We start from the raw sequence: 11,923 nt of genomic DNA, 5'->3' as shown, positions 1-11,923 counted from the left end.
TGCCCTTGGGCTTTGATGTAGCTGACACACAGCATTCCTCTGATGAACAGAACTGGCTAAATTTAGTCTGTTTGAAACCATGCAGTACAGCTGGCTTCAGAAGGCTTATTGGGGAAAGGTATTGGCCTGTGGCTGAGTGAACACAAATCCTGCCTTGTGAAATCGTTGGTGGCTAAATAATTGGGTAATGGGAAGATAGGTACATCTTGAAGAGGGTGTTTGAATAAATGGCACAGGAAAATAAGGTTGATTTTCTATAGAAAGTCATCCAGCTTCCACTGATCCTCTGTCATCTCTCTTGGAGAAGATGGGTTGAATCTTAAGAGATTTGTAAAGCAGTGGCCTCCAGATCGTTGTTCTAGGTCTACATTATGCCATCTTGTTTGGTAACAAACAGAATAAGTGCTTGGGAAATCAGAAAGCAAGCAGTGAAACAACACAATGAAATCCCACGCTGTACCTAGCAGTCAGTTCTAGCTCTGGGGTAGCTAATTCCCTGTAGCAGTCAGATCAGCCTGGAGGAGGCCCTGGAAAAGGTTGCTTCTTTAGAGAGAAACTGTTCTGTGGAATTTCCAGTCCTAAAGTTATACAATCTGCTTCAAGTGAATTGGCTTTCAGCTTCAAATTGCTTTTCAGGACACCTTTGCTTTGGTGGTTTTTTTTTTTGTCTGGAAGAATTTCCACTGCCAAAGCTTTTCAAAGTATTGATTCTTTCAAGAAAGGACAACTGCTCTCAGTGGTCACAAAGATAAGCTCCACGGCAGCAAGCACAGTAAATCACTCTGCAGAACTCTATAGAAAGTAAACAACAAAATGATTGGTGTAGTCAGTGCAAATCTTGATACTATGGACCTGATAGTTTCAGCTTTTCTGAGAAGAGAAACTTGACTGTCCTGCAGAGGTAAGGAATGAAAGAAAAGATCTAGAAGAGAAATGAATTTCATCACCACGTTGGTCATGGTCTGTGTTTGCAAGTGGAAAAGAGCAATATGTGCTGCTCCCTAAGTAGGGCAGAGATATTCTGGTTGTAGAGTCCCCTATCCATCTAAGATCCATCAGCTCCCATGGAGAATAGCATTGCCTCTCACAAATCAGTCTCTTTGACCCTCTGGTGTAATCATATTATTGTTATTATAATGATCTTTTCCAAGGAGAAGGATTACCAAGTCACAATGTGAGCATAATGACTTCAGTGCAGAGCCACGGGGGAGAAAAGTCACTCCTTAAACATACATATTTTGTAATTAGGTAGAGCAAGAAAAGAGCTCTTAGGAAAATGTGTGAAAAGGTAAATAGGTTTGTTTTGGTATTCACCTAGACAGATACTTAAATACAGTTTCCAACTAAGCTTTAATTTAGACTTTTCCTCCAACAAATTCCCTTTTTGGAATGTCAGTTGCTTCCCTTCTCTGTTTAAGGTTGTCTCTGAGGATGTGAAGATAAACAGCTTAGGATTGAGGGCATCACTAATGTCACAAAGGCATGCTAAAATCATTTCATACTTAGGCATTGAAAAAGGGGCAGCAGAATCATCTTGTTAAGTGGAAAGCTGAGTGGTATTTTACTTTGGGTGTTTGCTGGTTTGCCTGCCTGTGAGTTTTTCTCTGCTTCCTAGACATAGAATCATAGAATCAACCAGGTTGGAAGAGACCTCCAAGATCATCCAGTCCAACCTATCACCCTGCCCTATACAATCAGCTAGACCATGGCACATGTGCTTGGAATAGCTCCTGCAGTGCATGCTTTTGCTTTCTGTTTATAGGGCACTTGCTCTAAACTTACTTAAGCACTTTGTAATAGGAACCAGATACAAACCCTTAAACATCTGGAGGGATGATCTGTCCACAAGGAATAAAGTCACAAACGTGCAATCAGAGAGAAGCCAGGGTTGAGAACTGCTGACTGACCAGCTTGGGGGAAACAAAGTACAGGCCCTTAAAAATAGCAGCTCAGGATTTGTGGAAGGGCTTATCTGAGCAAGAGCTTCCGTGGGGCTGGGAATGGATAGAGGGGTTGATGTGAGGATTAAAGGAGGTGCCATGAGTAGACTTAAAGCTCTACTGCAGAGCCGTCCCATTACCTGGAGAGCAGAGGATGATTGTGTTCTGGAGAGCAGAGGATGGTTGTGTTCTGGTTAATAAGAGACCTGCAGTGCTGCTGAGGTGCTTAATTGCATCCCCTGAGTGTCTGTATCCTCCTACCAGAGAAGACAGTCATGACAGACCTTTCTCAGCCTGAAGTGGAGCTGAGTGTTATCTGTACCTCTGGCAGATGATGGCTTTTACTTGGGAGAAAAAAGTACTGTCTGAAGAGTTACAGTGGCTGGGAGAGAGCATCTCTGATGCACAGCAAGGGTGGGCTGGGTTTGGAAGGAGATGGTGAACTGGGTTGTGCTGGTGGCAAGTTCATCTTCCTGATTTGCCCACAAGTATCTGCAGGGTGTCTGCCGGGAGAAGGCAGCCAGTCTCTTTCCAGTGATTGCCAGTGAGGGGACAAGGGGCAATGAATGCAAACTCAAGTCACAGCAAGTTTCACCTCAACAAAAGGAAGAATTTTTTTGCTGTGAGGGTGCTGGAGCCCTGGAGCTGGCTTCCCAGAGAACTTATGGAGTCTCCTTCTCCAGAGTCTTTCAAGACCCACCAGAGTGTGTTCCTGTGTGACCTGCCCTAGGGGATCTTACTCTGGCAGGGAGGTTGGGCTCAGTCTTTGGAGGTCACTTCCAACCCCTATGATTCTATGATTTCTTGAGCTTGACTTATCATACATAGCAAGGTAGAAGGGAGGACCTGGTTCTCTGACCTTTTTCCTGGCACACACAGATGACCTTTCTGAGTTACAGGTCCTTGTGTATTACTAAGAAGTCTCTCAAAGTCTTCTTACCTTCCTCCAGACCTAATCTCAAATTCACTAAGGCTGGCATGCATCTTCTCAGAGCTAAGCTACTGTCCATAAGTGATGAAGAGGAAGAATGACTTCTGTTAATAGTCAAGATACTGTCACTAATGAGAGTCACTAACTTCATTCTAGCAGAGAATTGCAATAGTATAGCAGTTAAAGCAGTTATTTGGATGGCAGATACTCACTTCATGTCTCATTCATATTTCATCCTTCCTATTTCATTTATTCATAAGGAAAATAAATCAAACTGTTGTGTCCTCATGTGCAGGAGAAACCTGTGCAAGAAAAGAATTAGTGAAGTGTCTTCTTCTATTTTTCATTTGCAAGGCTTAGTTTGTCCTCTGGCCTTGTCTTTGAGCTACTCACTCACAAACTACCTGGCTTTGACCCCAGGACACTGGAATGGGCTGCCCGGGGAGGAGGTGGAGTCACTGTCCCTGGAGCTGTTCAAGGCAGGATTGGACGTGGCACTTGGTGCCATGGTCTGGCCTTGAGCTCTGTGGTAAAGGGTTGGACTTGGTGATCTGTGAGGTCTCTTCCAACCTTGGTGATACTGTGATACTGTGACATAAGCATGGCTGGCATTTTGTGTGCCAGCTTTTGCTTAGGAGTGCTTCCTCCTGTTCTGGTGCTACCTGAGCCATGGAGTGTAAAGCAGCCTTTTAGAGAAGGTGAGTTTTTTATTCAGCTTTTCTTTTCTGATAGTTTTTTTCCCCCCTTTCCTGATTTGCTTCTTGCATTATCAGTTTTTAGGAAGGTACTCTGCTCTGTGCTTGGCCAGCCCTCTCACATCTCTTATTGGCACTTTCTTTAAACAGAAAGCAACAAAAGCATGGCCAGGCCCTGACTTCCTGTCACTAACCCTGTGGGAATACAGGAATTAGGAAAGCAGTCTTCTAGCAGCTTGTGGTAGTTCCTTGGTGTTACAGTCTGGATATTTGCTTCACCTTAGCTTTACTTGACTGATTGATCTCATGGTCAGAAATGATCCCATCTGGACTACTGCATCCAGTTCTGGGGCTCCCAACATGAGAGGGACATGGAGATGTTGGAGAGGATTCAGAGGAGGCCACAGAAATGATCAGAGGGCTGGAGAACCTCCCCTATAGGGACAGGCTGAGAGTCCTGGGATTCTTCAGCCTGGAGAGAGCTCTGGGTAGAGCTTAGAGCAACCTTCCAGTACTTGAAGGGGACTGCAGGAGAGATGAGGAGAGACTTCTTACAAGGGCTTGAAGTGACAGAATGAGAGGCAGTGGATCAAAGCTGGAAGAGAGGAGATTGAGACCAGACATTTAGAAGAAATTCTTTGCAGTGAGGGTGGTGAGACACTGGCACAGGTTGCCCAGAGAGGTTGTGGGTGCTCCTTCCCTGAAAGTGTTCAAGGCCAGGTTGGATGAGGCCTTGAGCAAGCTGGGCTCGTGGGAGGTGTCCCTGCCCATGGCAATGGGGTTGGAACTAGATGATCTTGAAGATCCCTTCCAGTCCAAACCATTCTATGCATCTCTAAGCAGTTTGAGAGCTGCTGTAGCAGTGACATGGCTGTGAGGGAGCTGCCAGGCTGGCTGCCAAACTGATCTTGTGCAGTTCAGGCTGAAATTCAGAGAGCATTGTGCACACACTAAGTGCTTTGCCTGTGGTGCAGATGTAAGGTGAGCTGTATGGTAACTTACACCTTGGTTTTGGTAGTTTCAGCTGACCCACAGAAGAAGATGTATTGTGTAGTGGAGCTGAACTCTGCTTGTTGCTATTGTTTTTTGTCAAGTTGGGAAGTGATGAGCAAAGTCTGTTTTCAGCTTTGTTTTCCTGCCATTGTCTTTAATGACTTTCATTTAGTTCTATGATTCAGTATGACTGCATTTCCTTGGTTTATGATACTTAATGTGGTCCTTTTTTCCCTCTTCTTTTCTTTCTGAAGGACCTAACCATATGCCTATGCAAGGACCTGGACCCAGCCAACTCAATATGACAAACAGCTCCATGAACATGCCTTCGAGTAGCCATGGGTCCATGGGCGGCTATAACCACTCAGTGCCATCCTCACAGAGTATGCCAGTGCAGAACCAGATGACTATGAGCCAGGGACAGCCCATGGGCAACTATGGTCCCAGACCAAACATGAACATGCAACCAAACCAAGGTAAGTGAGGTGCTTGTTAGCATCTGTACAAAGAAAGCATCTCAGATACAGATTCATCCTTAGGTTGGAAGGGACCTTAGGGATCTTCTACTCCAACCTCCCAGCCATGGGAAGATTGCTTCTTTAAAGATCTTTTCTTTCAGCTTTCCTTCTTCAAACACATTTGTACCCATGTTTGGAGGACTCTGCATCTCCTTTCTTCCATGTATCAGAGTCTTTCTAATTATTTGCAGACACTGAACTGTTTTCAGGTATCTGGGAATGGATCTTGGAGCAGAGAAAGCTCTCACACTGGCTAACCAGTGCTAGAATGGAATCAGAGAATGGTTTAGGTTGGAAGGGAACTCAAAGCTCAGACAGTTCCAACCCCCTGCCATAGGCAGGGACACCTCCCACTAGAACAAGTCGCTAAAGACCTCATCCAACCTGGCCTTGAACACCTCCAGGGAGGGAGCATCCAAAACATCCCTGGGCAACCTATTCCACTCTCACTGTAAAGAACTCTTTCCTAGCATGAATTTACCAAGGGGCAGTCCTGCTTGACTAACCTGATAGCATTTTATGATGCCATAACTGAATGGGTAGATTCAGGGAGAGTAGTGGATGTAGGTCTACCTTGACTTTAGCAAGGCCTTTGACACTGTCTCCCATGGCATTTTAAGTGAGCAAGCTGAGGAAGTGTGAGATGGAAGAGCAGGCAGTGAGGTGGGTCAGGAACTGGTTGCAAGATAGAGTTCAGAGGGTGGTGATCAGTAGTGATCAGGACTGCAGGTGGGGTCTGAGGAGAGCAGAGCCAAGGGGCAGAATCCCCTCCTTTGCCCTGTTGCCAAATATTATCCCCTTAGCTTGAGACTTTTCCCATTCTTTCATCAGTTCTGAGTTGGAGCTGCTGCTTCTCTTTCTCGTTTCACTTCTAAGTGCTTATTGATGAAAACCATCTTCAGTCCCCTGCACAAATTGAAAAATTAAAATTGGGCAGCCCTCAGATTTTTAGACCTAATTAATGTTTGCTCTCTGCAGCGTGCTGCTTTAGCATGGTTTGTTTAATCTTAAAGAAGTAAAAGTCAGTTCCAGGAATGAATCCACAACTCCCTACTGTTTTCAGGAGATGTCCTTGTGTATATAGCAAAATCCAATACACATCTTGTATCTAGCATATTGACAGAGCACAAACAGATGATGCAGCCTGTTGGCATCTTCTGAGGTGGAGGCATGCTGCAGAAATCAAACACTGCACTAGAGTCACAACAGACTAAACGTTCCAATTTGGATATACACTGCTTGTCTTCAGAAATGTGCTTTGCAAAGCTTCACAGCTTGCCTGTGATGTCTGTTCCTATGCTGGGTCTGGACACACCACCTGCTAGGAAACATACTGTACAACTTTGTAAACACAGTTGGATCTGCTATGGCTGCAGCAAGTCTGAGGCTTTCCCCATGTGTCATAGAGTAGGGTTATAGGTTGGACTTGATGATCTTGAGGGTCTTTTCCAAGCTGGATGCTTCTGTGATTGTTTAGTATGCCTAAATTCTGTGAGCAGAGTAGGGTTACAGGTTGGACTTGGTGATCTTGAGGGTCTTTTCCAAGCTGGATGTTTCTGTGATTCTGTGTAGTATGCCTAAATTCTGTGAGCAGAGTAGAGTTATAGGTTGGACTTGGTGATGCTGAGGATCTTTTCCATCCTGGATGTTTCTGTGATTCTGTGTAGTATGCCTAAATTCTGTGAGTAGAGTAGGGTTATAGGTTGGACTTGGTGATGCTGAGGATCTTTTCCATCCTGGATGTTTCTGTGATTCTGTGTAGTATGCCTAAATTCTGTGAGTAGAGTAGGGTTATAGGTTGGACTTGGTGATCCTAAGGGTCTTTGTCAGGCACTCTCCTGCTAGCCACAGCCCTTCTAATATGTGTTAACTCTTAGGGTATGACTTTGAGTTTTTGTCTCTTTTTTTCCTACAGAATCAAAACATGCTTTGTTTTTTTTTTATTTCTGAGGCTCCCTCCCTGGTCAATGTAGAAAAAATAATCTTCCAGTGGCATCATTTCTCATTGCAATATGTCCTCTGTGGAGAGCAAAGCACACAGACACCATTTGTTCCTAAGGTGTGCAAACAGAGCAGGTCACACTGGTCAGTTCCATATAGAAATAGTTGAGACTTTAGAAATCATCCATTTCCAACCCTACTGCCATGGCCAGGTACACCCCCACTAGCCCAGCTTGCTCAAAGCCTTATCCAACTTGGCCTTGAACATCACCAAGGAGGGGGCATCCATAACCTCCCTAGGCAACCTGTTCCAGTGTCTCATGACCCTCACTGGAAAGAATTTCTTCCTAATCTCTAGTCTAAACCACTCCTTTTCCAGCTTCAATCCATTCCCTCTCATCCTATCACCACAAACTCCTGTCAAAAGTTCCTTCCTCACTTCCTTCTACCTCCTTTCAGGTACTGGAAGGCTTTTCTAAGGTGTATTTAACAGGTACTGGAATGTAGATCAGAGGAAGGTTCAGAAGAGACAAAAGATGAAGTTAATGAGAGACCAGAAGTGAGTCACGGTGAAACAGCTGCATCAGCAGTTTTCCTGCCACTGGTGGAAGTGGGGAGTCCACCCCTGTCTCCACTGTTAATGGCATTGTCCTTAGTATTTAACAGCAGAGGAAACAAAAGGGGCCCACAGCAGAGGAAACCATCTCAAGTGGGAATGTTTCTGTCCTTCTGACCTCACAAGTGAGCTGTTTATTCTGGAGTCTTCTGTCAAAGTTGTGAGGTGCTGTAGAGCAGTGCTGTGCAGCTGAACTGTCTTGGCTGCAGAGTTAGCAGAAAGTTAGTAGCTCTGTGTGAGGAAGCAATCCATCCACTAAGTCACTCTTTGGATAACAACTTACTTTGGCTGCTTTACACTTTAGGACTAGTGATTATTCTAGCTCAGAGTAGTGTTCTTTCCTTTTCCTTACAGTATTCCCCTGCTGTATTTCCAGTGTTGTGTCAAACTGGAGAATTGATCAGTAGAAATTAGGCAGAAAGATACTTAAAAGGTTTCTGTTCTGAGCAAGTAACAGCTCTGAAGTGGCTTTGGGGAAAAAAGCATAAAGCAGAATCTAACCAGAGTGTAGACTCAAGAACAGGAGCAAATTCACAGACTCCTAGAATCATAGAATGGTTTGGATTGGAAGGGACCTTAAAGATCATTCAGTTCCAACTGCCCTGCCATGGGCAGGGACACCTCCCACTCCCCCAGGTTGCTCAAGGCCTCATCCAACCTGGACATGAACACCCTCAGGGAGGGGACATCCAAAACCTACCTGGGCAACCTGTTCCCTGCCTGCAGTGTAATGAATTTCTTCCTAATCTCAAGTCTCAATCTCCCTTCTTCCAGTTTCACTCCATTGCCTCTCATGCTGTCACCACAAGCTCTTGCAGGAAGCCCTTCTCCAGCTCTCTTATAGCCTCCTTCAGGTACCAGAAGTCTGCTCTAAGGTCTCCCTGGAGCCTTCTTTTCTCCAAGCTGAACAGCTCCAGTTCTCCCAGCCTGGCTGCATAGGAGAGGTTCTCCAGCCCTCTGGTCATCTTTCTGGCCTCCTCTGGATCTGCTCTAGCAGTTCTGAGTCCTTGTCTTCAGGACACCAGAGCTGGCCACAGGACTGCAGGTGTGTTCACCTGGTGAGTTTTGGTGTTCTGGTGCCCCTTGCTTCTGAGCAAGCCTTTGAAAGTTGTCTGTTATGCCAGCAAGGTCCTGTGTGCTCTTTCAGTGAAAATAGTCCTCTGTGGAGGAAAAAGGTTCAGTCTGAATCTGTGCAATGTTTGTTCTGTATTGCTAGCCAAGGTTTTTGACCTGAAGATATTCCCAGCCAGGTTACTGAATATGTTGCCTTCATTTTCTGCTCTTAATTGATGCATTTATATTGAGATCAATGACAGCTTAGAGGAGCTATTTTTGTACCTCCACTCCCTTGTGACTTCAACACAGCACAGAGAGAATAGCAAAGAAATCTCTGAGACCATGAGAGATTTAGATAGGAAGCCAAGATCCAGTCTGGCTGGGCAGATGTCCCAGCCAAGCATGGATTCTGCAGGCTGCTCAGCAAAGAAACAAGGTTTTGCCCCGAAGAACTGCACTGAGATGCAGTTTGTTACAAAAAGCACTGAAGAGATTGTCCAGGATTTCCTCTGTGATAGCATCTGCTGCCACTCAGAAATAACCCAACATTTCTGAACCTAGGTGGTGTTGTCAGGAGACATGTGTGACCCTCTGAGTGTAGAATCACGGGATTGTTGTGGTTGGAAAAGGCCTTTAAGAACATCGAATCATAGAATCACAGAAGCATAGAATCATAGAATCAAGCAGGTTGGAAGAGACCTCCAAGATCATCCAGTCCAACCTAGCACCCAGCCCCATCCAATCAACTAGACCATGGCACTGAGTGCCTCATCCAATCCCTTCTTGAAGACCCCCAGGGATGGTGCCTCCACCACCTCCCTGGGCAGCCCATTCCAATGCCAATCACTCTCTCTGACAACAACTTCGTCCTAACATCCAGCCTAGACCTCCCCCTGCACAACTTGAGACTGTGTCCCCTTGTTCTATTGCTGGTTGCCTGGGAGAAGAGGCCACCCCCCACCTGGCTACAGTGCCCCTTCAGGTAGTTGTAGACAGTAATAAGATCACCCCTGAGCCTCCTTTTCTCCAGGCTAAACAGGCCCAGCTCCCTCAACCTCTCCTCATAGGATTTGTGCTCCAGGCCCCTCACCGGCTTTGTTGCCCTTCTCTGGACATGTTCCAGCACCTCAAAATCCTTCCTGAATTCAGGGGCCCAGAACTGGGCACAGTACTCAAGGTGTGGTCTGACCAGTATCATAGAATGGTTTAGGTTGGATGGGACCTCAAGGATCATCCAGTTCCAACCCCCTGCCATAGGCAGGAACACATTAGAACAGGTAGCTAAAGGCCTCATCCCACCTGGCCTTGAACACCTCCAGGGAGAGAGCATCCACCACCTCCCTGGGCAACCTGTGCCAGTGTCTCACCACCCTCACTGCAAAGAGCCCTTTCCTAACAGCTAGTTTCAATCTCCCCTCTTCCACTTTAAACCCATTACCCCTTGTCTTGTCCTTACAAGACCTTGTCAATAATCCCTTCCCAGCTTTCCTGTAGTCCCCTTCAGGTACTGGAAGGCCACTATAAGGTCTCCTCAAAGCCTTCTCTTCAGGCTGATGTGCCCCAACTCTTGTAGCCTGTCCTCATAGAGGGCTGCTGCAGCCCTCTGAGCATCTTCGTGGCCCTCCTCTGGACTCGCTCGAACAGTTCCATGTCCCATCATTGAGTCCAACCATTCCCTAAATCTACTAAGGCTGGTGGTAGACTGGGGAGTCAAGGAATGGTTTGAGTTGGAAGGAATCTTAATGATCATCTAGTTCCAACCTCCTGCCATCAGCAGGGATGCCTTCCACTAGCCCATGTCCCTCAGCACCACATCTCTGTCTCTTTTAAACACACTCAGGAATGGGGATTCAACCACCTCCCTAAGCAGCCTGTTCCAGTCTTTGAGAACTCTTTTAGGGAAGAAGTTTCATCTACTCTCCAACCTAAACCTCCTCTGGTGCAACCTGAAGTCAGTTCCTCTTGTCTTAGCACAGAGGATGTGGAGAAGAGACCAATACACCCCCGACTCAGCCTCAGGGAGTTGCAGAGAGCAGTGAGGTCTCCCCACAACCTCCTCCTGCAGACTAAACACCCTCACTTCCCTCAGCTGCTCCTCACCAGCCCTGTTCTCCAGACCCTTCCCCAGTGTTGTTGCCCCTCAGTGTCCTTGGAGTGAGGACCCCAAAGCTGAAAACAGCACTCAAGATGTGGCCTTACCAGATGTGGCCTTACCAGTGGTGAGTGCAGAGGGACAATTACTGCCCTACTCCTGCAGGCCACACTGTTGCTGATCCAGATTAGGATGCAGTTGGTCTTTTGGACCACCTGGGCACACAGCTGGCCTGCTTTATTTCTTTGTGTTATGAAAAGCTGATCCATAATGAGGATGAGAGCTCCTACTGCAGCTACCAGTTAATAAAAGCACAAGGTAATTATCATGGTAAAAATTCTGCTAGATAAGGTCTTAGCATCTCAAGTTGGCTGTTAAAATTTAGGAGATGTTTTTGACCTTAATTTTTCCCCTGCATGGGTTCCCCATCTGTAGAGGAATAAGTTTGATGGTGAGATTATATGATACCATCTGATTGCACAGGGGTGTTGTGAAGGTCTATTCATTATGGAGATGTGGCCATTTGAGTTGAGTGCCATAGAAAACCCAGGAGCCAGTTAAGCATTCTGTCTTCAGTGGCTGGCCTTGGCAGCCCTCGTGAACAACGAGGAGGAAACAAAACACCAGAATGCCTTTTCTGTGAGTAGAATCATGGAATGGTTTAGGTTGGAAGGGAATTCAAAGCTCAGCTAGTTCCAACTCCCTGCCATAGGCAGGGACACCTCTCACTACAACAGATAGCTAAAGGCCTCATGCCACCTGGCCTTGAACACCTCCACGGAAGGAGCATCCCCAACCTCCCTGGGCAACCTGTGCCAGTGTCTCACCACCCTCACTGCAAAGAACTTCTTCCTAATACCTGGTTTGAATCTCCCCTCTGCCAGTTTAAGCCCATTACCCCATTTCCTGTCATCACAAGACCTTGTCAGTAGTCCCTCCCCAGCCTTCCTGTAAGTCCCCTTCAGATACTGGAAGGCCACTGCAAGGTCTCCTCGAAGCCTTCTCTTCTCCAGGCTGATGTGCCCCAACTCTTGTAGCCTGTCCTCATAGCAGAGCTGCTGCAGCCCTTCAGTAGTACCTGCTGTGTGTTGGGTGAGGCTGGGGCTTCTGAAGGAAAGCATTTTGGTGTCACCAGCAGGAC

At 46.4% G+C, this 11,923-nt stretch overlaps 1 protein-coding gene across 4 annotated transcripts in view; it reads left to right on the top strand.

Moving 5' to 3' along the window:
* SS18 (SS18 subunit of BAF chromatin remodeling complex) overlaps positions 1-11,923 on the top strand; it is a 57,961-nt gene that overhangs the window by 21,323 nt on the left and 24,715 nt on the right. For all 4 annotated transcript variants that reach the window (XM_064170491.1, XM_064170488.1, XM_064170490.1 and 1 more), the window contains exon 5: positions 4,814-5,035. In XM_064170491.1, the coding sequence (XP_064026561.1) occupies positions 4,814-5,035 (222 nt within the window). The remainder of the gene's footprint in view (positions 1-4,813; positions 5,036-11,923) is intronic.

This window comes from Pogoniulus pusillus, chromosome 34 (genome assembly GCF_015220805.1).
Source record: "Pogoniulus pusillus isolate bPogPus1 chromosome 34, bPogPus1.pri, whole genome shotgun sequence".
Taxonomy (NCBI): domain Eukaryota; kingdom Metazoa; phylum Chordata; class Aves; order Piciformes; family Lybiidae; genus Pogoniulus; species Pogoniulus pusillus.
The sequence above is the reverse complement of the archived record's forward strand: the minus strand, read 5'-3'. Positions and strand labels throughout refer to the sequence as shown.